Below are 26,466 nucleotides of genomic sequence, written 5' to 3' on the forward strand. Positions count from 1 at the left end.
TCCGGTATGACGTGCGTGCTGCTGGTGAGGGACAGTATGAGTGAGAGGCCACGCCTGGTGTGAGGGGATTCTCTTCCTGTCTGAACTTACGCTAGAGCTTCATTTGTTGCATGGGTGAATAAGACAATATTACAACAGTGTCACCCTTGAATTCCTAAAGAAAACTTGAGTTTTCTCGCATGCCTCCACAGTGAATGGAGAATCCAAAAAAGCGGCTTCCTTTAAAAGCAAGAGACACATTTACTAAACAGACTCATTACTCTCTTTTCTAGTGTCGACTCCAAGGAGGATCGTCCTGCTGGGGAAAACTGGATCTGGGAAAAGCAACCTAGCAAACACCATATTTGGAGAGCAATTGTTCAAAACAGATCATTCTCCCAACTCTGTAACAACTGAATGTCAAGCTGAAACCAAATCTGTTAACGGAAGAAGCATCACCCTGATCGACACTCCTGGTGTCTTTGATACTAACAGGCCTGAGGAGGAGCTGAAGTCTGAGATAGTGAACTGCATCACAGAGTGCGCTCTTGGGCCTTATGCTTTTCTCATCGTGCTGAAAGTGGAGACATTCACCAAGCAGGAGCAGGCGGTCATCAGCGAAATATGCCAATGTTTCTCTGAAGATCTTTTGAAATACGCTGTGATCGTCTTCACACATGGAGACCAGCTCGAGGAAGGACAGACCATTGAGAAGTTTTGCAGTAAGAATAAGGATCTGAGGGATCTGGTGAAGAGGTGCGGCGGCCGCTGCTACGTCGTTGATAATAAGCACTGGAAGAACAACCAGCAGGAAGAATACAGCAGCAACCAGGTCCAGTTGGCGGAGCTACTCAACACAATAGACAAGATGGTGATGGAAAACAATGGAGGCCACTACACAAACGAGGTTTTTCAAGTAGTGGAGGAAGAAATACGGAGAGAGGAAGAGGACATAAAACAAAATATGTCAGGAAACATGCCACGAAAAGAGATCAGAAAACAGGCAAAGACCAGAGTGTCTAAGAGGCTCTTGATCCAACTGGCAGGCACAGCAACAGGAGCAGTGTTGGGAGCTTTCCTTGGCTTGGCAGCGATGGTTATAGTAGTTGTCAAGGCTCTGCAAAGCGTTGAAGGGTTGCGGAAACTAGGAGGTGCTGCAGTGGCAGCAGCAGCAGGAGGACAAGTAGCAGGACTGGCAGTCAGTGGAGTGGTGTTGGGAGTGAGCGCCGCAGCCTTTGCTTCAGCAGGAGGAGTAATAGGTGGTGTCATTGGTAACAAGGCAACAAAGCAGAAACATCAAGGGAGGCAGTAGAGATGGCAGCAAAAGCTATCAGAAACAAAGCGAACGCTGCTTTAAAGTTTCATTAATTCCATTGCATTCATCTAGAGCAGTGATTCTCAAGTGGTGGGACCCGTTTTCAGTGGGTCTTTGCCTGCGCAAAAAAAGATCCTGTGCTTTTTGAAAGGGTTCCTTTAAGCAGCGGAGTGCCGTCTATTTACACTCCTTCATGCTGAGTTCACACCAAAAGCAAAGCCAATTTCCCACCATCCACCATGGAATAAATAACCACTATTTCTGCTTTGTACATGTTGTGGAAGTCCCACAAACATCGGAACATCAATCCCCCTCGTGTCTGGGTTCATAATATTATCCGTGAATGAGGCAAATTTTTTCGCGTCGCGCCATCCATTCACGTCATTCCTTCCAGAAATGCGCGTTACTTGCATCCATACGCGTCTGTGCTTTGACTTCGCATGTAATCTACTCGCGCAAAAAAATTGCAAAACAGCACACTCAAGAGAACTAGCCAGAAGGAACGATATTAACTACTGTAAAATTTGCCACCACTCTCACCCGAGGAGGCGCAATGGAAAACAGGCTGACGACGAGGGATCCCTGCCCCCCGCCTCCACGGTGCTAGCTGTTAACCTCTCCGGCGGACTATAGCTGCACGATTTGAGCTCAAGTAAACAACACTGAAAATTCAGCACAAAAATAAAAAGTGTTGTCAACGTTAGCTGCAGCAGCTAGCTCCCGGGTAGCGGGACCAGCCCCGGCTCGACGCCTGACGCGTGCAGCAGCAACAGCGCCGTGGCTTGTTTATGATTAAATACGACTGCAGATTTAAAAACAAAACAGTAACACAAAAAAGCAGTTCACTCACCATATGCTGTTCACTTAAAGACAAAGTCCATTCTCCTCTCTTTGTTCTTCTTGCTCCTACTGAGTTCTGTTAGCAGCTAGGTAGCTTTCTGTTGACTAAAGTCACCCTGGCCCTGTGACCAATCACACGTCCAGCAAGCTAGCAGACTAGCATGTCAAACTAAAGATCTGATTTGTTGAAGTCTGTGACAATCAAGGATAACGTCCCTATGTACTTGAATCTGCTCTTCTTCCACAGAGACACAGAGGTCAAATCTAATTGGATGAGAGCTCTCCTTAACAAGCTGCAAGCAGCGCTGCAGGCTGAGGAACAGACGAAGACAGGAGCTGTGCAATGAGAAAATAAGCTAATAGGGAAACATAATTAGAATACATGTAGTGTATTTGTGAAAAACAATTCAATTATAAAATAGCTATAACTTTGTGATTCTGATTAGGCCAGCAGAGAGGGCTTAGCTGGCCCTGACGGCCCACCACTGGTTGGTTGTCATAGACTCAGTGAGTGAGTATACTCAGCTAAAGTTACATCATTTGAGTCTTTTTTAAACTATTTCTCAGTAGTTGGACTTTTATATTTCATGTTTGTGCATGAAAGCACTGAGTCTGTTAAAAAAGGCTGAAGTTACTGAAATTATGTATGTTGTATTACCTTGTGTCCTTAAAATGGATTTTTTTTGGTTTATAATCTACTGTAAAAGTAAATATTTCTAACTAGTTGTTGTGTGCTGGCATACTGTGATATTCTGTACTATCTCAGGTTCAAACTGCAACATCTTTTCATTAAATACATTTGAGAAGTTGAACATTTTCTTTGCGACTTGTCATTCAGGGATGATGGTGGGTCAGACCAGTTGAGAACCACTGCTCTAGTTTTCTTTTCTTTATTTTTTTTAAACCTTTATTTAACCAGGAAAGTCCCATTGAGATGAAAAATCTCTTTTTTGAGGGAGATCTGGCCAAGGTAGACATCAGCATCAAAAGCACACAGTTACAGACAGAAAACAAAGAACAAGACAAGTTATAAGAAACTAAAAGCTAAGAGACAGTGACGTAACAGTCAATTTAAGAAACATTTACATTTTTGTGAGTCCATTTTTGTGAGTCCTGGGTGAAGCCAATCACTGAGCCAGCATTTCTGATCATCTTATTGATCCTGTCTTTATCATCCGCACTGATGCCCCCCTCCTCCCCAGCAGAGCACAGCATAGAAGAGGACACTAGCTAAGATCCCCTGGTAGACATGACGAATCTTTCTGCTGATATCAAAGGATCTAAGCTTCCTCAAGAAGAAAAGTCTTGACTGAGCCTTTTTAAATACAGCATCATTCTTTTTCCAGTTTAACTTATTGTCCCAGATAGACCCAAATATATGTATATGATTGCACAATTTTCTATCTGCTGACCCACAATTATCACTGGGGAGACCTCATGCTTCTTGCTTCCAACATTTAATTTAAAAACCCCAGCTGACAAAAGATTGAACCACCATTTATAGGCCAGATCATTGCCTCGGGTAAGTCGTGCGATTTGAAATATAAGGGGCAGCGAAACTCAATGGATTTCCCCCCTTCCTCTCTGTACCCAGCTTCATCTGTGCCTGTGAAAGGGCATTTTATAAAGCAGGCGAAATAGTCTCAAAAAGCCCAGCACTGTGGAAAAGGTCTTATTCTTACTTTAACAAAATTTGACACATCAACATGGACTAGCGGAGCCGAGGCTCGAAACACCGATCCTCTGACTTAAAGTCAGATATTCTAACCACTGACCAACAGTTACATCACAACCCTCTCCCAATTGGTTTTGAGTTTTGATTTTGATCCCGCCATTATATCATAAAGATAGACACAATATTAATAAATTAATAATTCATGTATTGGCGTCACAAACATAATTTATTCAATTTAAAGCTTCACACAACAAAGCCAAGGTGTCGTTATGATCACTCTGCCTGTTTTACATGTATTGTCCACTTGGTGGCGCAGTAGAGCAAATGAAGCTCCATGAAGCTTCGGCCCATGAGCGAACCAATTGGATGGAAAGCTTCAATGCTTCAGGAAGCTTCATCTCACCATCACTACCTATAATCAGCTGTATAAACCCGAGAATAAAAAGGGGGATAAAACCGTTCCCTGTGGTGCTCCAGTTTGAGTTAAGATAGTGTTTTTGATCAAGACAAAAGGTAATCCAAGACCCAAGCAATAGTTGTATTGTGGTTGGTTTGGATTAAAAGTATATCAAGTAGCATCATACCCCTCCACCCTCCCTATATGCACACTGCAAGGGGTCTTGTAAGACTGAGACCCGTCTACTCAGGTGACCCAGGACAACCCTCTCAAAACATGTCACTATGTGCGACGTCAGGGCTCAGGTTAGTAAGACTATGTTTCCTCACACTGTTTGTCTTTGGGATTGAAACTAAACAAGATGTTTTTTTACATTACTGCAATTGTTGAGGAAGACGGAGACGGAAAAGATAGAATGAAGGACTGAGCACAGCTGGTGAGCACAGACCTTCAGGGTGCGTGGATGGACACGCACCCTTAACCTGAAGGCGCTTAAACGGTCAAACCTCCTCAACATGTATTAGAATGGCTGGCTTCAGGGCTCAGGACTACTCCGTGTAAGAGAAGAGAGGATGCTCTCAGGAGATGCAGAGCAATCAAATTCATCAAACCTTGCAAAGAACTCATTACATTGATCCCAGCACCAAGCTGGGATTACTGGTGCAATAACCAGTAATAGATTTCATGCCGTCCCAAAGGCCTCTTGTGTTATTATTGGACATCTGTCCTTCAACCCTTTCCTTTGTCGCCGCTGAGAAAAAGCAGTTTTCTCCCTATAATTAGGAGCTTTGATCTCACCCAAGGTTTATTTGGGAAGGTTTTTATTTGTTTACATGGAATGATAGACTCAATATTCCCTGCAGTTGATATCAAGATGACAATATTTATATAAGGATGTTGGATTTCCGACCAAATTCTTTGTTTATTGGTAAGAACTTAAATCTCAATACAATTAGAAAGTAGATTTTAAAACAGAGACACACTGAAAATGCTCTGATCTCAATCATTAGTCAGGTCACAGTACCAGGACGGGACATCTGTAGTCGCTGTTATGAGAGACACTCTCTGAAGTCTGATTTAAAAGACTTAGATGCTGAAGAAATCATGACAAACTGACTCAAGTCGAGTGACCCGAGTCGAGTGAGCTCGGATAACTTACTGCCTCCGACTCTTATCAGTTTATTACAACATAAAGAGATAATTCTCGCAATAAAAAAAACTACCGTGAGCCAGTATTTAGCTGGTGTTGTGGGCTCCCTTTCATCGTTTTGCTCCAGTCGTTCATTCGAGGCTAAAAGGACAACACGAGAATGTGGAAATAATTTCCGAAGACCCAGAAGATCTTCTAGGAGATTCTACTTTTTTCCCTCTCTAATTTCTCATGTGTTTTTGTGAAATTAGACAAGTGTATCCAGGTTTTCCAGAACATGTGGGAACTCTGGATCTACTGGGCCGAGGCGTGAGAACTATAACCCCTTTACAGCAACGACTGAATGTCTAGCACGACTTCGTCGCGTGTCAGATGCTCGACAATGTTCAACACCAGGAGGCGCTCTTTCCTTTCCCTCCGAGCTGAGTGCCAACAATAAAAGCTGCTCATCCTAAAACGAGTCAAACGGCTGTAAAAAGATTCACACACGGCTTGCAGTAAGTTGAGTTTAATTCTGTAAGAAGTAGCCCGTTGTAACAATGAAAAAATAGTGCTTGTCGGAAAAATTGCCCACAGTACGACGTCTCATGTCCTTCGTGTTATTATTATTAATATAACCATCAGTGTTCCACATTCAGAACGTGTCAGCAGATCAACATGACATTGTATCCACATACGAGACATTTGAGGCGAGACACACACGCACACACACACACACACACACTCACACACACAGGCGAGGCGACGTGACACACAGCAGCAGGACACGGGCAGGAGGCCGGTGGAGTCGAGGCAGGCAGCGCTGTGCTAAACGCAACAGCGGAGGCAGATCGATGTTTGACAAATACATGAACAACAGAACAGTACGAGAGGTTTTTTTTTTGGTGCTCGCGGTGTTGAGGACATAAAAATCGATTGGAAAAAAAGCACAGTGTGGCCTGTCGAGTTTGCATCGCCACAACAGGAGCCACAGTTTGCATTTGACTCTTAAGAGGTACACTTGACATTCTACGTGAGCTGAGCAGAGCGAAACGATCGCTGCATGTTTTAAATCGGGAGATCTGAATAAATAAGACACGTTTGTAGCGTCTGCACAGTGTAAAAACGTTTTGGTTTAAATAAGAAGTCAAAGGCCTTTTCGTCAAAAGCTTTTTTGACAGCCCGAGTCACTCGTTTAAATAGCGTCACGTTAACGTCGTGAGGACGATTCTCGGTCATCTTCCTACCGACTTAAAAGTTTGACAATAAAAGCGACGTCTAGTCCCCACACGAATATTACACTGAGAGGAGATGGCAAACAAAAATCTGAGCACGGTGGCACATTAACAGAGAGGATGGCAGTGCTTAGAGACTATTAAGAGCTTCCAAAAGGAAGAACACAAAAGAACGCTAAACCTTGAGAGACTAAAGATTGGCAGATCTCAGCGGTATCTGAACTGGCTTAAAATACAAGAATGCCCAAAAGTCCCCGTTGAGGCTCGGATCAGGAGTCCTTGTTCTCCTCCACGGCTTTGTCGCGCAGATCATGAAGGACGGGGGTCAGGGTTTCTTTGAGTGACGCGTACAGAGGCTCGCTCTTCTCTGAGGTGGGGTCGATCTGGAGAGAGAAAAGGAGGAAAAACATGAATAATTTCCTGCATGGCAAACAAAGCGTCTTCATATAATCATTCTAACGCTCACCTTAGTAAACACTTTTATTGTTTGGTTGAGAAAACTGGCCTCCACTTCCTCCGGCATCGGCAGGAGATGAGCAGCACAGTCGAGGACGCAGAGCAGAGTGAGTCGGTGGCCCTGGAGGCGGGAAGGACAAGCAGGTATGATACCATCAGGTTATAATAAAAAGCAGCCGCAGCATCACATAAATCATATGAATGTAAGGCAGTTTCACGACGAGCCAAGTGTGCTTCTAACCGTGTCTTCAAACCGTGGCCTGTGTACTATGAGTGGACGGATTCGCCGTGACGTCACCAAATGGCTTGTGGACTGCCGTTTTGAAAAGCCTTGAGTTTTTACAACCTTTTACAACGTTTCCAATTTGACAGCTGAGCTCCGAACGGGCAGTCTGCTGACTCTGCACGCGTCGCCATTTCCTGTTCGACATTTGTAAGACGTGCATCTCTCCAGCAAATGTTGTTGGTGTGGACTAATACATTCACAATGAAAACAGGACTTCTATTTTACAGACATAACCAGGATTATAATTAGCTTGCCAGTGTAACCGTTAAACATCTGCCTGGAACAGAGCCGCTAAACGGCTTCAGACCGCGACGCTGTGGAGGATGTTCAACCCAGCTACCTTCTCCAGCGAGTCCAGGGCGTTTTGTGGGCTGACGTTCTTCTCGCTGAGAGCGTATACATCCTTGGTGCTGATGACGGGATCCTTCAGCTGCTCCAGCCAGGACCACATCAGCCCGGAGAGGACCAGAGGATCTCTCTCCATGCACAGCCTCTCCCACCCTCCCTCTCTGGAGTTCAGCTCTGTCTGCACATCGCAACAAAAAGCAGGATTGAAAACAAAGCGACACAAAGAAAAACAAATTAATTAAAATGCAGGTTTAAAATCAGGCGGCAACGTTCGGTTCTGAAAAGTGGAGCCATGGAGGAAGTGTCTTAAACCTGAATGTTTCTCATGTCCATCAGGGAGCGACTCTGGTTGTATAGAAGTCTACTGGGTGCTGGTAGCAGCAGCGACCTGTCAATCACAGTAGGCCCGCCTTAAAGCATACCCTGCTCTCTGGTCTATTAACTCTATTTGACTCTAAAGTAACTAAATAAACATCATGATGTATTGAAGAAGACTTGAAACTCGGGATTTGGACATAAACTCCAGTTTACAATGTTTACTGAGGGAATAAATCAAGAGAGAAGTAGAGTCATTTATACAACCAGACTTCTTTTTGCAACCAGAGGAGTCGCCCCCTGACAAGAGGGACAGGAGTATTTGTGTATTGGTACATGCTTTGACATAGTAGAGAAGACCGATTGAATATACTCAATGTATTACGGATTGTTCTATATGAAAAAAATGAAAAGCCCTCTAAAATGCCATACATGCTGTAAGCTAAATCCTACAGTAGAATGAATACGCAGGTATGATCATATGCATCAAACAGGTTTGTTATTTTAGAGAAAAATATAGAGATATATATATCGTATATCGCCTAAAACATCGCCCAGCCCTACTACACGGTATATCTGAGAGTATTTTCTGGGTACACTACCTGCCACATTGAGACCTTGGAGGTGAAATCCTTGTCCGTCAGGTCCATGGCCAGAGCTTTGGCCACCAGCAGGCGTCGGCCCTCTGGGGACAGCTCAGACCGGAAGGTGAAGAAGGGAACCTCTCTGACTTTCCCTCTGTCTCCTCCTCTCACTGACACGTCCTCGCCGGTCAGCAGGCTCCTGCCTGGTACGGCTGGCGGCGTGGCGTCACGGTGAGGCGTTCCCCGCTCGCACAGGTCGAAAGGCAAACTCTGATGCCCTTGGCGGAGCTGCTTTTTTAATAAGGGGGATCCCGCGTTTTGCTTGTCGTCTGTATCGAGGCACTGAAGGATGCGGGTGATGTCGTGAGGAGAGGGGTCCTGAAATGTGTCGGGGATGCAGGCTGTGAGGCTGCTGTGAGACAAGGAGTGTTTGATCAGGTGGCTGATTGGCTTGTTGCTCTTCCAATTCCCAAAAAGGTGCTGCCGCTGTCCAACTTTGTGAAGGACGGAATCGCTGTAACTCCTGTTGTTGGTCAGAGGGCTGGCTGCATTCGGCTGCCTCCACAGAGGGTTGAGCCCAGTATCACTGGCGAGGGGCGGATCGTCAGAGGGTCCGGGCTGCGTAGCGGCGGGGCCGAGGGGATGAGACCAAAAAGGAGGGACGGGGATCCCCTTCCCTCTCATCTCCTTGCCGAGCTGCTGGAGGGCCTGCTGGGACACGGTCTTCTCCACCTCGGCCGTCAGGTCGGGGATCTCCAGCCACTCCTCCTCGATCACCACCTGTCTGTCGGCCGCGATGTCCACGAGGAGCCCGCACACCAGCTGGACGACCTTTGGCACGTTCTTCATCTGCCGGGCCTCGTAGCCGTGCAGCAGGTGGTGCTGGCGGATGAGGTACTGCGACAGGGTGACGGCACTGGCTTTGGGTTCTGCGCAGGAGAAGACGCTTCGGAGGGGAACCAGGAACTGGGCGAACTCCCTGACGCACAGCAGCTGGCCTCTGGTCTGGATGGAGTTGGGCCTCTTGGCTCGCACGAACAGGATGGCTTGGTCGGCGCTCATCCGGGACGTGAAAACCACGTAACAAGCCAACAACACACCTGCATGATGGAAAAGAAATACAAGACTGATATTTTAACAATAGATGAGGATTTAAAGGGCGGGTCCATCTGCATTCTTTTCGGGGTTTTGCTGTTAGCAAAAAGGAGTGACGTAGGTTACCAAAGTAAGCTAATCAATAAGGTTAGGAATAATGTGACGATATTAGCTGCACTAAGTTTGATATTTTGACATAGGGTCGTATGTATTCTGCAGATAAACAATGAGTCTAGTGGCATTGAAGAGAGCGTTGTTTCCTAAATTTTGGATATTTTCACAGCTTTTCCTTTTCCGCTCGGAAACTAAAGCCATTATCGCTTCAAAGTCAGACTCTTTTGACAAAAACAGTCATTTGATCACAGAACACAGGAGTTGGTGGTCCAACCTGCATCGATAGCTTTAGTTTGTCCACAGTGGGACATAGCGTCTGTGATGGTACTCAAGTCTGCTACTATATGGAGTACAGTGACTTTAAGGATGTGTCGTATACCATCAGGTCACGTGGGGAAACTTTTAAAAAGCGCTAGAGAAAATAGCATTACGACGCTAAAACATACATACAGACCAAAATGTGGATGTTTGGATTTGGATACTGGAAAGAAAGATATAAAAACCTCAACCGCAACAAAAGAATGGACCCAGCCGTTAAGCCATATGCCAAATTGACCGGTGCTACGAACCTGTTCTTCCAAGACCGGCGTGGCAGTGGACAGCCATTTTCCCCTCTTGGACGGCAAACGACATGACTTTCACCATGTCGAGGATTGTAGTCAGAGAAGCCACTCCATAATCCTTCCACCCAAAGTTGTAGTAATAAACTGAGACACACAAAGCCAGAAGGAGTGAGAGCTGGTCAGTATCCACATGATTATACATCTGTCTGTCATCAAACTGCTCAGAGTTTCTGACACCAGAACCTGGTTCATGTGTGTCTCTGGTGGGTTGGACACTCACTTCCTGCCTCCATGAAGGCTTCGGGTCGATACGTGAAACCGCTCTGCTGCTCCAGCGGGTTGCCGCAGCTGGCGTGTTCTCCGGGCCGCTGCAGGTTGATGACCGTCTTCAAACCACACCTGAGCACCGCAGCAGGTCGCCGCAGGGCAACACAACACAAACATTACAGAGCAACGACAGCAACCAGCCTCCGGCTCACTGCTAATCTAAATGTTAGTGATGAATGCAATAAATCAAATGCAAAGCTCAGATTTAAGAAAGAAGGAGACTACTGTACCTTTGAAACTGTTCAATTACATTATATTTCTCTATGATTTCAGTGGAAGGCCTTGCCATAGCTAGCAAGTTGTCAGTAATCCTGGAAGTGGAGAATATGACAAGTTAGGGGGAGAATGAAAGAAAGAAATAAGGGTGAAAAAGGACTACTTATTATGTTAAATGACAAAGAACCTAACTAATTGAACTAATAGATATCACCAAGAAACAACCCCAGTTTCTAGTATGTATTAATATGTTTTCTGAAATGTTATCTTAAAATACGCAAATGAAGCATTAGCATATTATTTCCTAACTAACTATAAATATCAGAAACATTGGATGAAGCCAGGTTCTAAATTATTGTTTCATTTTGTTGACATTAGAGTCAAAGGTTTTTACAGATTTTAGATATCTCTTTGTATCAGCCATAAACAAACAAAAACTGCCGTGTTTTCGGGAATGACATGTTGTATAAATCAGGCTATGAACGATATATGAACAAACCCCTCCGTTAAAACCCTCAGAATATAGCGAGGAATGAAACTGGAAAGGTTGGCAGATGTAAGAGATACTGTAGTGGATATTTCTGACTCAAAACTAATTTAGAGAAAACAGCCTTTAAAGAGATATTTTGTAAAATTATTTTTGGAGATGCTACAGGTCAATAGGATAAAGCTGTTCCCTCGTAACTTTTGAGAAATCTACAGATGAGATACACAAATAAGTAAAACAAACGTGCATTTCTGGATGTTTTCTTTCCACTAGTCTGGAATAATGTTAGGGAAACTCTCTAAATTGGCCAGTGCATGTTCCCCTTTAAACATCCTCATGCACTGAAACGAAAGCTCTCACTAGTTCAATGTTTCTATGAAAAGAAAAAACAGTCCATACTGCAAAACAAAAACCAGAACAAACGTATTGATTTTTCATGTAACTATTGATGTGTTCCCCACAGGGAAGCACGACAGCAGAGAGGATGCATGAGTCCGGCCAGCGTACCAGGACGAGTAGAGTCCTTTGACGGCTTGCTCCTCGTCGCTCCAGCGAGAGGGGTTCTCATATTTGCAGGCTTTCCCTCCGCAGGCCATGGAGCACTGCATGTGACCGGGGATGACGTGCCTCAGGGTCTCCCCCATCTTGGTGTACTTTGCAGTAGGGACCCTGGCATTGGCTGGTGGGAGAGGACAGACAACAACAACAAAGAAACATAAGAATAATTCAACAATACTCATAAGCTCTAAGCTCTTTAGTTGCTCTCCTTGCAGCTGAAGTCATCGCAAAAGCCCTGAATGCAAAACAATTTCATAAGTGTGGCGTTACATCTTCTGGTCCCGGGTTCAGCGGGAGGCGGAGGCTGCGCCGTGCTGACGGCCACCATGACTCTGTGGAAGGAGGAGGTGAGCGTCTCCAGGGCGGAGCTGCGTCGGCGCTGCAGGACCTTCAGCAGGACGTCCGAGGCCGAGTGGCGGCGGTCGTGCCTCCGCGAGCTTCCCGCCGTCTCCCCGGCTGCGGAGCGGCGTCCGCGTTGAGGCTGCATGTCGCTGCTGCTGACCTTTCTGCACTAACAGAAAAGCCACCGACTCGGCGGCTCTGTGCCAACGGTGAATCATCATCGCACGGCAATCACCCCGTCGGCAAAGAGAGGCGGCCGATTGGTTTCATCAGCAGCATTTGATGTGTCACCATGACGACCGTCTCCAAAGTCGCCGGCTGGGAGGGGGACGGGGCCGAATGTTGCGCGCACACACAGATTACACACCCGGACGCACACAGATTACACACTCGGGCGCACACAGATCTGAGGGCCGGCTTGTTGATGAAAGAGGAAACTGTACACACAGCGTGCACGAGTGAAGCACTGAACCCACGATAGCCAAACGGGTCACATGACACAACACTTCTACGAAGAAAACTATCTTTTTTGTGTAGAAAATGTCTCGTTGAAAGTTTCCAATTGATTGTTTTGGTTCAGAAAGTCCTCACATATAAAGCTGGAACCAGCTGGAGATACTGGATTGTTCCATGGAGCACATATATTGTAAAACAGCAATTAAAGGGAACACCCCCTAAATTAAGAATGGAAATGTGTTGTATCCTCGGCTGAGGAAAGTTTAATAAATTTTTACTATTAATCTCCAGTCTCAAAATTGTGATGTCATCAAGTATAAAATCCGGAGATGCTCCACATACTCGCTTGAGAGGAGCAGACTTGCTCTGTCATCACACACACACACACACACACACACACACACACACACACACACACACACACACACACACACACACACACACACACACGACCAACGAAGAACCAACGAAATTGAGGCGACTGCAGTTGTTAGAGCCAGAGGGCAATTTTCCTCCTCCAACTGCAAGACCCAGTGCATGATGGGAAACGCCTGACTGTCGCCTGATCAAAGAGCATCACAAATTAGAATTTGTTTGCGCTGTAGTTTTTGGATTTGGGAGAGAGTCGCTCATGTTTACTAATATTTGTTTTGGACAGTCTTAGATCATAAGAATAACATGTAGGAATTTAAAAAAATTGGCGTAGTTCCCCTTTATATTTGTTAAACTTGAATATCAATAACAGAAGAGCTGTAACAATGAGCTAACTTGTATCGTTTAGGATAAGACTATGTGATTGTTCCACTGGCATTGTGCTTGAAGCTCAACCAATCAGCTGCCGTCTCCATCAAGCTGCAGCAGAAGGTGATGCTGCTCTCAGTGAGGGAGCAGCAGGCGGGCCGACAAACAGCCCAGATCAGAGAGAGAGCACAGAGATGACTGGCTGCACCGGTTATGGTCACATAACGTAGCCGCATTTCTCTCCGCCTATTACCTGGTCTTACAATCAGGACCAGAGGAACTATTATTATTGTTATAAGCTAACGGGAGGATAACTCCTCGCTTTATATTTCAGAAGAGGGAATATCAGTTGGTAATAGCTGACAAATTGCTACATATATTTACAGAACATTACATAGATGTAAGGAAGAACATCTGTTTACGGTAATCCCAGTCTTAATTGTGAACCCAAATTCCCCCTAAAAAGGCCTTTTTTGGCAATAACACCAATTTATTTTGTGCAGTATAATGTGATGGAGTCTGAAACATCTGTTGTATATTTAATACATTGTATTCATCACCGAAACTTATCACTTACAAATCTTACTATTAAAGAGTTCTTAGGTTGTCGATTGATTTTCAATTATAATTTAAAGAATCTATATTGAAAACCTGACCATAAATGACCTATATATATGGTCAGGTTTTCCTTTTGTTTGTTTTTAGTCAAATAATAAAAAAAACTAGAACGGTCGTCGACAGGTTTATTGTGTATTGAGTTTTTTCATCCATTAACTACGAGGAACGGTCCTTTTGTGTTGATGGGAAGGCAGCAGAGTCGGACCTGTTGCTGCTGGAGTCTGAGCTGAAGGAGTTCCTGGTGGCACCGATGACGAGCGTTAACAATAACTATATAGAAATAGAAACAGCCAATCTTCTGGCTGATGGTCTTGTTTACTGATGTAGGCCACATAGAGGATCAGGATTAAACTGAGATCGTATCCCGTAAAAAGTTCCACACAGTGACTCCAGAGGAGTCAGAGGTCACAGCAAACCTATTTTTAATCTTTTCCTGATGCAGAGATATCAGAACGATATCTGTAAAAACAACTCCAGCTCCGACTGCATCAGAAATCAATTCATTATCACCATGTCCCGAGACGTGATCTGTCACATCCATGATGACAGATGTCTCATTCACAACACCAATCCTGGTGTTTTTCTTTGACTGAATGTTGATAAAGAGGACGGGTGTTTCTTTAACTGTAAAATTATCATTTGCCAACAATCCTTGTGAGATAATATGTTCGCTGTCCCCATCATTTAAAGTCTACTTTTTCTTCACATCACAAATAAATCACAAATAAAATTACGCCTCAATTTCAATATCTTCTTCATCACGTCAACATGTTCAAAAATGTATATTATCTTCACTGAAACCATTTCAAGTCGACCGTCCTGTGCCATTGCGCTGCATAACATAATACAAATGAAGCTCTTGTGTGTGTGTGTGTGGTGCTGAGCTCTCCTACCTGTCTCCATCTCCGCGCCGATCTGTCCCTTGTGAGCTGGCAGGTCGCTCAGTATGCTGACGCCGGCTGCCATGGCAGGCGCTGAAACGGGAGGATAAACATTGCGTGTCAAAGGCGGATGGAGGAAATAAAAAAAAAGAAAAGAAAATTAAATTAAAAAAAGCCTCGCGAGCGAAAGCTTTGTTGGTTGTGCTGATAACGCAAACGGTAACAAGGTGCACACACAAATGAGATGCGAGGAGCGGCGTTGCCCGGCAAAGACGACCCAGGGGAGAGAGGGGGAGGATGTGCCAACTGTCAGCGGCTCACGTGTCAGTCTGACGGCTGCACCTCTGGGAGGCAGGTGGGAAGGGCCCGGTGGGAAGGACCCGGTGGCAACGGTGAGCGAGGAGGTGCCGAGTTACACACCAGCACTTTGAACTGCGTGTGAGAGATTGGGTTGTAATCCCTCCTCGTTTCACTAGGCTGGTGCCAAGCTCATCAATTATTCAAACGAGAACACATCCACCCCGCTACTGTGCCGCTTCGGGGCCGCACTCCTTGACTTGCACATCTGATTTGTGTAGCCTGATATCAGGGTTGTGTCACAAAAGGGCCTCCTAGCGTATCAGTATAACTCCGGAGGCCGAGGGTTTCTCACGTTACGCCCAACTCGGCACCCTCGCAGCTCCTCGCTGTGGTCCATTAACAATTGAGCGAGGTCGCTGCACCCTACATGCTGACTTCTCGATGATTCCCTGATCTTTTGCTTTTCCCTTCCTCTTTGATGAAGTTAATTTGGTCGGCTTGATTACAGAGATGGGACACTGATGGGACAGAGAGCGTTTTTGCAGCCCGGTGGCAGATTTGACCATGCAAGGTGCCACCTTGTTTGTGAAAAACATATTTTCCAGCTTCAAAAACAAGTCACATTTATGTCACTGGAAGACTTCTGTCGTCTCTGAATATTGATGGTGTAAAGTTAGTTCTCTTCAACATCCACAACTGATTTGGGGACTTCTTTTACACTGCAATCCACACGTCTTGCCACCAGCTAATATGGCACCAAAGCCTAGTGTGACGCTGGTTGAAGCGTTTCCAACATTACAGGTGGAAAGAAGCCCAATCCAATCGCCGGCCCGTCCTGCCGGAGCCCGACACCGCTTGGCATCGTTTATAGGAAGCTCTTGATAACAAGCTGGTGAATGAGAAGGCGCTCTCTATGACAAGTGTGACGTATGCGCATCAAATATTAACAATGATATGACACCGAGCTAATGTAGGGGCCGCAAATAAATCTCTTCACTCGGGCCGCTGATCGAGAGCAGATTCACCGAAACCCTTCACGCGTTGGCGGTGGATCCATACGCTCACGTCCGGTGGGAAGCCAGCGTGTGTTGGCGGACATGAGAGAGATAGTGGGAAGGCTGAGACAAGTCGCTCCGGGACGTTGCTGACGAGCGTGGGATGTGAGAGTCATTTCCACCGGGTGTGTTGATAAAGAAACATGATGCTCCTCCTCACACCATGTTTCATCTAAATCGGTCTGTACCAGGAAAATGCCGGGAATATTCAGAGTGGAAACTTGCCATGGGACTTTACAGGAATTTATAGGAATAAAAAGCAACCGGGCAATAGATGAAAACAAACCTTCTACCACATGATAAACAGACATCGTCCAATAATTTGGCAAATAAATCAACTAATTTGACAAATACATACAATATGAGACCATTCCTGGCTCATTTTGGCCTGTTGAGCTCATCTGGGATGAAGGAGTGCTGCTAAATGTAGTGTAAGTCACGATTCAAATAAACGGGGAGCATTTTGAACCAAAACATGCAATAAGACCTAATATTCCTTTGTTCAGTGTAGTTCCTCCCAAATAAAGTTCAATGTTAAAAAAAAGTAAATTTTTTAATCAAAATTGTGCAAAAAATTCTAAACTTCTAATGACATTTTCCAGAAATATTCCGAGCCTTCACAACCCTAGAATACCCAGCTTTCACAATACACCATGGAGGTGTGTATATGTGTGGCCACTCAGCTCAGCAGTCCAATGTCACTTCCCATCACCACCTTTTAGCATCGTCCGTCACACAAGCAGCCACCAGTGAGTAAAGAAGACCTGTGAGTGGGCCTCATCATGGAGAATGATACATGGCAGAATTAGAGCCATAGAAAAATAGAGAAAAGAAAATGTCGCAAAATAGTTTTTTTAATTAAATGCTACTTTTCAAATGTCTATATGTAGGTGCAAAGCGTGCCTTGGAAATTCAAGGAAATGTAGTGGGAAGTATTAAGGAAGTGATATTTAGACAAATAGTGCAAAAAATGCAGTGAAATTGTTTCAAGCGTGTATTTTCCTCAGTACATGAAGGCATCCCAGCACAGAGGATAAAGGCCAGTGACTGCTTCACGAGGAAGTCAAGTCAAGAGGAAGAGGAAAAACAGAGTAAATATTAATAATAATAATCCTAAACGAGGCAAACTACAGGAATTGTCATATTAAACAGGCAACATTGAGAAGTGAATGGAGACTTTGACATAATAACTGACCTTTTTCGCACCAGAAGGCTCTAGACTCAACAAACCAAATGGCAGGCAGTGAATATGATGCACTGTGCAGTGAAACAGGGCTCTGACTTGTCATGGCACAGGTGTAATTAAAAACATTAATCACGGTGTTATTACACCCGTGCTTTTATGATGACAAAGGGTTATGACAGGAGCGAAAGGTCGCACATCCTTGGATGCAGGGCTACTTATTCCCTTCTAGCTGTGAGATGACGGTGAGGGGATAACGCGCCGGTGCAGCACGTCTCCTACACGCCGATATTAGAGCCATTTAAACGGATACTCCACATGTCACATGCCCCATCCTCTGACTACCGTGACAGGTGTAACACCTGAGAGCGAGTGGCGGTAATGTGGCGGTAGCAGAGTGGTGAGCCGGCGGACGCGAGTCATCGTTTGGCCGCTCGAGGCGGCGAACAAAGCCGCACTAAACATCCACTAAATTAACGTCGACCACGCTGAACGTTGAGACTCCCCGACATTATTGCTAGTCGAGGTTATATCGTGTCTTTTAGCGCAGAAAAGGCTATCGCTCGGCTAACGCTAGCTCGTTGGGATGTCGCGCTAACGTTCGTGTCGGGTGCTGATGCTGAGAGCCCGCGAGCCGCGACGCTAACGTTAGCTCATTAGCTCATTAGCTAACGTTTCTCTGTCTGTGCGTTAACTGGCGCTAGCATGGTAGCTAGCTGGAGAGGGCCACGACTTACCGTTCTCCTGTCGTCTGAGCCCGGGGGGTTGTCTTCACAGTATCCGATTCATCTTTCTGACTCCGCGGTTGTTTCGTCGCTGGCACGTAGCAAACCGGGATTTTTTTCTTTTTCTCTCGAGCCACATCATTTGGTCCGCTAAGTGCAGCTAGCTTCCTAGCTAACTTAGCCACCTGACATGTTGTCATGGGACGGTCCCGTTACGTCACGTGACCAGAGACGGAGCTCAGTTCGCGTTGGTGGAATAATGGTGGTTCTGTAGACTATCTTATGAAAGCAGTACTGGAGGGTTCTGTGTTTTGTATTATACTTTCCTTCCACGGGGAAGTTAAAACAGAACATGTTGCTGCTGGTGCAAGCTTATTCACTCAGCAAACCTCTGGCACACAGCCTGTAATGACGCGTATGTTTTTGTGTCCGTTCTTTTTTATTATTATTTTACTCCAATATTTTTTTTTATCCCAGTGATTTAAAAAGAAAACACTGCAACCCGTTCACTGACTAAATATCGTGCTGTAGAAGTGGTCCTATTACGAGCAAATTATCTGTTCCTTAATGTGTCAAGACACATTAGGTAGGGAATAAATGTCATTTGTTTTTGTGTGTGTGTGGGGGGGGGGGGGGGGGGGATAATTGAATTCCACGCTGAGGTAAATATCTCTCTAAGAAAATAATTCCTTCCTCATCTTTAAAACGAGCAGAGCCCGGTCTGTAGTCACAAGCTGACAAGATAAAGATCCCCCAAAAACAGGCGACAACTGAGTGTCTTTTTTCTGAGGTCCTCTGATGCCACCTAGTGGCTATTTTATTAAGATAATGCGATTGAGTTGCAAAGAAAGGACATGTATATTTATATTAAACAGATACTGTTATTTATATATATTGCATATATATATATACACGTTTTATTCAGGGAATATATGTTTTCTTAGGGGGAATGATTGGAATATAAGTTTTATTAAGTGAAATAAACGTTTTATGAAGGGAAATATAAGTTTATGAAGGGAAATATAGGTTTATTAAGGGGAATATAAATTGCATCAAGGTAGATATAGGTTTATGAAGGGAAATATGGGAAATTAAGGGAAATATAGGTTTTTTTAAGGGGGAATATAAGTTTATTAAGGGGAATATATGTTTTATCAAGGAAAATATGGGGGGGAATATAAGTTTTACTTAAGGGAAGGGAACTTAACCAATGTGAATGTCCCCAAAGGGTAAAGAGGTGTTGTGGATCTAGGATAGATATTGCTGGAAAAATATCTGACATTGGCACTGGTTATTTGTTGCGAGAGGTCACGTTATGAAGGTGGGAAAATAAATAAACAGAATTGTTTAAAAGAAGAAAAAAATAAACTAATGCAAATGTAGTTACTTTCTCTCCCCCTCACTCAAATAGAATGGAAGTCCACTATGTCATTTGCTGCACACGTGCAGCTATTGTAGGAACGCAGCTATTGCAGAGAACACAGACTGCAGGGATGAGCTGTGAACTCAGGTGTGCAGGAAAATAATGAGCACGTTACATCCACAGAATCGGCCTCAAGATATCGCATGGACTTTCTGTCAAAGATGGCAGGAAGAGCGATGTCCTCGAGAAGGGAGCTGTGGAGCGAGCTGCAGATAGCTGTTGGTGTAAAACATGCTGCTCTCCTGTCCTCTACTGCAGTACAGAAGGCGGACACTCCGGAAACTCTCCCTGCAGTCTCACGAGTGACCAGCAGGGGAAGACGTGTCCAAAGAAAGCAGCTGGAGAGGAAAACTCCCCTGTTACTTGTATCTGATGTGATATGAACAACTTGAGCGAATCCATGATGCACCACTTGTTCCTGAGGAGGATGAGGAGGAGGTGTTTGCCTCACACATGCTGGATTGACTTGGCAGATGAAGAACAGCTTCTTTTACAATGTGTTATGAAGAATACTGATGATTCGGGAACATCTAGATCATTTGCTGATATGTTATGACCAATGATTTGAACAAGGGCGAAACCATTCTAAACTACAGATTACTTTCTTATTGATTAATTTTTTCCCAATAAACCTAACCTGACTTTGTCAGCCAAAATGACATCATACATTCTTTTGGAGGATTTGTGATTTGACATGATACAAAACTGAATTTCCAGGACATGAAGCGTAATCTAAGAGCTAAGACATCAATAAGACTCTTATCTCCTGATTCTCCTGTTCTGTATAAGGTTTCTGTGAGTAACACTTAACTGGTTATGAAACAGCATCGGTGAATTACTGAAGTCTCTATGACCTCCATCAGTAAACGAGACCACTAGAGAGAAGATGGTCAGTTTCTTAATTCTTAAAGCTCCTCATCGGTGCCACCGGGTCAGATAATGTGCAAAACCAGATGACATCATACAGGTTCACTAAACTCCTTCAGCTCAGACTCCAGCAGAGACCGGTCCACCGTGGACAGACCCAGATCCGGCTCCGGTGGGACGAGGAGGGTTCAGCTCCCTGCAGCAGCAGCGTCTCCTCCTCCTCCTCCAGAGCAGAGCTTCTCCTCTCTGGGAGGCCACACCGACACCACTGAGACCAGGACGTATAGCTGGGCCCTGTTGGAGGGAAGGGAGGCACGGGAGAACCAGACCCAGGACTGAGCGCTGCAGACTGTCTGACCCTGTTGAGGTAACATGAGAGGTTTCCTAAATAAATGGGATCTGGTGTGAGGGAACACTACCACATTTGTCCACATGGAGCGCCAAAATCAACACAAAATGAAAGTTCCTTGTAGCAGCTTTAAAATGTGTGCCTCTCTTTAGTCATGTTAGTGTAACATCTTATATTAATATTTCATGTTGCTCTTTCCTTTATTGGATATCGTATGGCTATGAAACTAGTTGTTCTTTTTAGTAAATGCTGTTCTCCAGAGTGTTACTCATTTGAGAACAATACTTTATAATGCATCATGCATGCACTTCTCTACTTCAAACAGCAATTGGTATTTTATTCTTCTCATATTTGAAACTATTTTTGGAACATCTGATTGTTGTTTTCTTTGTTTCCAACGTGTTCAGTGATGCGTGTAATGTCTGTTGTCTGTTGTACTGTGTCCTGTGTGAATGAAAGGGTTCCACAAAATTTGATTTTAAAAGTTTAAAAACAAACACATTTCAATAGACCACTAGCTGTGAAGCATTCAAGGGTTATTTAAGGTGTTCAGCTTTTCTCACAGCAGCTCTGAGCAATGCTAAACATATTCTGCGGGAGATGTTTCACAATCTTTTGAGGCAAATAACCACCAAGGGAGGAAAAAACATCTCAGAGGTGCTCTGGTGTGTTTTATTTAACCTCCAGAATGAAATGTTTTACTGCCTCAGCTTACGGACCGAACATTGACATGTTGTTTCTGTATTATCTGTATTAATTATTATTATCATCTTCCCAAGATCTTCCTCATTGTCAATGTTTTGGCTCATTTGGGGGACTTTTTTCTTCCTGAAATCTTCAGTAAAGAGTTAAAAAAAATAAAACACCAAACACTAACTTAATTTGCATTGTTTCAAGTGTTAATTATAGAAAATAAACGTTATGCTAATTGTGCAACGAACTTGAACTACAGGCATGTTAATGCAACCTTCTTCTTCTTCTTCTTCTTCTTCTTCTTCTTCTTCTTCTTCTTCTTCTTCTTCTTCATCTACTCCAGCCTCGCCAAAATGCCACAGAGCTCCTAAAAGTCCCCCGCAAGTTGTTTCTAGTGTCCATCTTTATTTCCTTTCCGTTTGCATATGAACCCATGCAGGGCCAGAGCGGCTTTGCATGTAACTTTGGCTGCGAGCAGACGAGCCCGAGGGGGCGGAGCTACGCGACGAGACATAAAAACCCAAATCTGTGTTCCTGCGCTCACTGCCAAGGTGACGCGCTCAGCGGCTGACGAAGAGCTCCGACTTCCGTGGCTCGCGCGCACTCACTCTCTCTCTCACACACACACACACACACACACACACACACACACACACACACACACACACGCACACACACACACACGCACACACACACAGCGGAGTGGGCATGAACGCGGCCGGGTTCTGGAGTTTTCGGTCACAGGTTCGCTCCCGGTTCCGCACTCCAAGAAGAACCGAGCCTGGACAGAAGTGAGGCGGTTAAAGGCCCGGGACCCCGCAGAGAAGCCGTGCTGCCGGTGTGTGATATCCCCGCCCCGCCCTGGAGGATAACTTCCATCCGCAGTCTCGAATACCGGACTACAGAGGCTGTGCAGCGGGAATATGACAGCTGGCTCGGGCCACTGAAGGGAGCGGTACTCGGTGTCTGTTTTTTGGGGGTGACCACTCGGCCAGACTATGCAGCATCCTTTGGACATGGCGCATTTCTACGCTCCGGAGATGCTGCCGCACGACCACAGGACTCATCGCTACCGGAGCTTCATGATCGAGGAGATCCTCACCGAGCACCCAGAGCACAAAGCGTCGGCTCCGGCCGGGGAGCTGCTGAAGTTCGGGGTTCAGGCGCTGCTGTCCGCGCGGCCCTTCCACAACCAGCTGGGTAAGAGGCTGCAGAACCAGACCAGGTGGCAGGCGGTTCACGCTGGAAAACGGAAGATAATAGTTCATAATGTATATGCATAACGAATATTTTAAATTATTACTATTACTTATTTTGACTTGATGATAAAGTGCGTTTAAAGTGTCTTTCGAGGGGAAATAATGTTACTTCTGACACATGCAGTATTTGAATTAGTATGGTAATTCTTATTTTTAGAATTGATTTCAGCTAATGATTTGCAATTAAGCAAACGTGGCATATATATCGACATGATCGGGTAAATGTCTTAAAGATAGTTCAAATGTTTTGAAAAGTAGAGGAAATGTCTAATTTTGTTTGTACTAAGGAAAAAAACAAGCTTAAATAATACGTAATACAATATTATATATTAGTATATTTTAGAGTTACATACGTAATAAGTGGATTCTCTCTCAGGTTTTAGTAATCAGTGCTCAGCAAGGATAAAAAGAAAACAAATTATCAGGAGATGAATTATTTACTAATATTCCTGTTTAAAAATTATAATACTTTAAACATGTGACGTGTCCACGTGCAATAATAAGACATAAGCATTTGTATGTGTATCTATTAGATCGATATTGCTCATCTATATTTATTATTGTGTCCTGATTTTATCATGAAACAAATAAAAGCATGTGGACCTTTTCCTATTGAACTGACAGTAATCTACACGTAAACAGCTGACATAGTTTAGTTCCCGCCTTATGAAAAATACAGATGCATACATCTGTTTATTCTTTTTAATACAACACAATAATGAGCAAAAAAGCATAACAAGAGGTCCTATTATAACGTTTCAGGCCATTCAAAGCCCAATTGTTAATGGTTTAACCAAACTGCATGTTCAGGAAAATATGAATTTATGATGTGTGTATATATATACACACATGTATGTATATATATATATATATATATATATATATATATATATATATATATATATATATATATTATTTTTTATGATATGTATATATATATTCATTTATGAAATGTATAGCTGCAACTGTGAGATTACGGATCGGCCCTGAACTCTGACCTTGTGTATAGAGATGTTATAGCAGCCATCAGGCCGCTCGCGTGACGCTAACCTAGACTAGCTAGCTGTACCTGGAGCTAGTTTCTAAAACAACCCCCGTGTCCGTGTCCTTCCAGTCCTAAAAGCCGACCAGAGCCTCCTCAAGTTCCCCATGTCGCCGCTGTCCTGCTCGCTCGGCTCCCCGCTCGGCGCCCAGCTGCTGTCCGCGGCGTCGGGCCTGCAGCTCGGCGCGGCGTCCCACCACCTGCCGCTGGACCTGCACCTCCGCGGGAAGCTGGAGCACGACGCGGGCGGGAAGAGCAAGAAGGGCCGCCGGAGCCGCACCGTGTTCACCGAGCTGCAGCTCATGGGGCTGGAGAAGCGCTTCGAGAAGCAGAAGTATCTGTCGACGCCCGACAGGTGGGTCCACGAGACGGGTTGAGCCGACATAACGGGCGCTTTTTTAAAATCACATTTCTGCATTATTCATTTATTAATGTTCCCCATAAGCCGTTCAACTGTAGACCTAAACCTTTTGTGAACGCTTCCCCACTACAATCATGCTTCAAAGTCTTATTTGCAAAGCTTAAATCATTGTATTGCGTTCCTCTAAAAGTACAATGTAGAGTAAAAAAATGAATATGACCATAACAAATATGAAACGACCCGCCATTTGTACATTATGTTGCCAACATTTTCACAGAAACAGACGATGTTATAAAAAAAGATACTATACGTTAAAGAATGTTGTAATCCGGGTTATTATAAGCAACCAATAACGTGTCCAAAACAGACAAACAGCATCACGTGATGCGCAGTTGTTGATCGTTTATGTATTTGTCCCTCAGAATAGACCTGGCGGAGTCTTTGGGCCTCAGTCAGCTGCAAGTGAAGACATGGTACCAGAACAGACGGATGAAATGGAAGAAAATTGTAAGCTATTCCTCAATGTGATGATAATGATGATGATGATGCGGTAGTGGTCATTTTTTTATGAGGTTAGTCCCTGCAACAGCAACAAAAAAGTATAGGAAACAGTCTGTTTTATGTTGTTGCAACAGATGTTGATGGGAAACGTAGTTCGGCGCGTGCACAATGGTGGAGAGTTAAAGAGACCTCTTTAGGAGATCACATGGGATTTGTCATATCTTTAAATTTGGTATGGAGAATTCAGGAGGGAGGGGGGGAGGGGTCACGCAGCTGTCTAAAACTATATGTGTTGTGTGTGTTGTATGAGTCACTTGTATGACGTCACAGCTAACCTCTCTGCTCGTGTTCCCGCCGCAGGTGTTACAAGGTGGAGGCCTGGAGTCTCCCACGAAGCCGAAGGGCCGCCCGAAGAAGAACTCCATCCCCAGCAGCGAGCAGCTCTCCGAACAGGAGCGCACCGCGGCGGACGCGGACCGCCAGTCCGAAAGCTCGAGCTCCCACTCGGAGACCGCGCAGGAGGAGTGACCGTCCTTCTTCTTCTCCTCCTCCGGCCCGAGGCCGCGCGGACACTTCCGGCTCACACGCGCGCTCGGCACCTTTTTTTTTTTTAAAGGTTATTTTTCGTCTTCCGGGTGGAGCGGGAGGGCGGGGCCGTCTCGCGCCCTCTTGCAGGATGGCCTGGACTGTTAACACGAGCCGGCTTCCTCGAGCAGCCGCGTGCTGTTGTTGTTGTTGTTGTTGTTGTTGTTGTTGTTGTTGTTGTTGTCACCACGCGCTCCCCTCGTGGTGAAGGTGCTGCTGTTGAGGAGGAGCTCGAGCCTTCGCAGTAGGTCTACTTTATATTCTAAGGAGAAACGGTTGTTTTGCATTCCCTCTTTGTGTAACTATGCCATGTTTAATTATTAAATATATTTTCACAATTACACTGATCTCTGTTTATTATATAAGAGGCAGCCTTATGAGAACCAGTGCATGTGATGGTGATGATGATGAGGATGATGATGAAGCTTCCAGACTCATCAGTCAGTTGTGTTCACGTGCTCAGGGCCTAATATGGTCACGTAGCTCCATGTCGCATTTTCGCTGCCCACGCAGAGACAATAACGGCCGGGCTTATTTTGTGGTTTAATTGCTGTCTTGTTAAGAGAGGAAGTGATGAAGAATGGACTTCTTAATTCATTCTGAAAATCATTTTCTGCTGCAGGTGGAGCAAACACATCCTCTGTTAAAGTTGTGGCTTTGCTTTAATGCATGTTCCCACTTCAGGTCCCCTGGTTATATTCGCATCATTACATTACATGTATCTATTCCTACAGCTGTGTGTTTATGCGTAAGCAGAGGAAACTTCCCTTTTTAATTTACTTTGTTCTTTTAATATTTCTTTTTGTTTTGTGCCAACGGACACATTGTCTCGGGGTGTTGGTTGTATCGGAGGACGCACCGGACAGAGATCAGATTGCTTTTATTTTCACTTTATTTGTTTTTTTACGAGGTTACATTGAACGTCACATCGAGTTTTGAAGACCATGGAACAGTCTTAATAACTAGAATAACTCTCTATTTATAAACATCTATGCGTCTCCACATAATTAATGCGGCCGAAACATTCCCTGTGAACCCGTTAGGTCGTCTTTGCTTCTAAAAATACGCGATTTCATTCATTTAAATGTTTTTGTGTTTTATATTTAAAAGCTGACCAGAGCTTGTCTTCACATGTATTCCAGCATTCCAATTTTAAATCCATCAAT

The 26,466-nt window shown here is 44.6% G+C and overlaps 3 protein-coding genes across 3 annotated transcripts; 2 read left to right on the top strand and 1 right to left on the bottom strand.

Moving 5' to 3' along the window:
- Positions 1 to 6: 6 nt before the first annotated feature.
- LOC306737091 (GTPase IMAP family member 7-like) lies at positions 7 to 5,669 on the top strand (the record flags this gene model as incomplete). Its single annotated transcript, XM_079218794.1, has 3 exons — positions 7 to 40; positions 273 to 1,250; positions 5,608 to 5,669. The coding sequence occupies 3 exons, from the start codon at positions 7 to 9 to the stop codon at positions 5,667 to 5,669; spliced, it is 1,074 nt and encodes a 357-aa protein (XP_079074920.1).
- Positions 5,670 to 6,756: 1,087 nt separating this feature from the next.
- ptpdc1a (protein tyrosine phosphatase domain containing 1a) lies at positions 6,757 to 18,339 on the bottom strand. The gene is made up of 10 exons (XM_079218607.1): positions 18,233 to 18,339; positions 14,970 to 15,050; positions 11,869 to 12,040; positions 10,889 to 10,969; positions 10,612 to 10,730; positions 10,338 to 10,475; positions 8,578 to 9,659; positions 7,653 to 7,838; positions 7,037 to 7,147; positions 6,757 to 6,953 (listed from the first exon to the last, which is right to left on the bottom strand). The coding sequence occupies exons 2-10, from the start codon at positions 15,040 to 15,042 to the stop codon at positions 6,840 to 6,842; spliced, it is 2,076 nt and encodes a 691-aa protein (XP_079074733.1). The 5' UTR covers positions 15,043 to 15,050; positions 18,233 to 18,339; the 3' UTR covers positions 6,757 to 6,839.
- Positions 18,340 to 22,493: 4,154 nt separating this feature from the next.
- On the top strand, positions 22,494 to 25,603 carry barx1 (BARX homeobox 1). Its single transcript, XM_079217754.1, has 4 exons — positions 22,494 to 22,752; positions 23,926 to 24,208; positions 24,637 to 24,721; positions 25,076 to 25,603. The coding sequence occupies exons 1-4, from the start codon at positions 22,551 to 22,553 to the stop codon at positions 25,241 to 25,243; spliced, it is 738 nt and encodes a 245-aa protein (XP_079073880.1). The 5' UTR covers positions 22,494 to 22,550; the 3' UTR covers positions 25,244 to 25,603.
- Positions 25,604 to 26,466: the final 863 nt, after the last annotated feature.

Source organism: Taurulus bubalis (assembly GCF_910589615.1).
Source record: "Taurulus bubalis genome assembly, chromosome: 5".
Lineage (NCBI taxonomy): Eukaryota > Metazoa > Chordata > Actinopteri > Perciformes > Cottidae > Taurulus > Taurulus bubalis.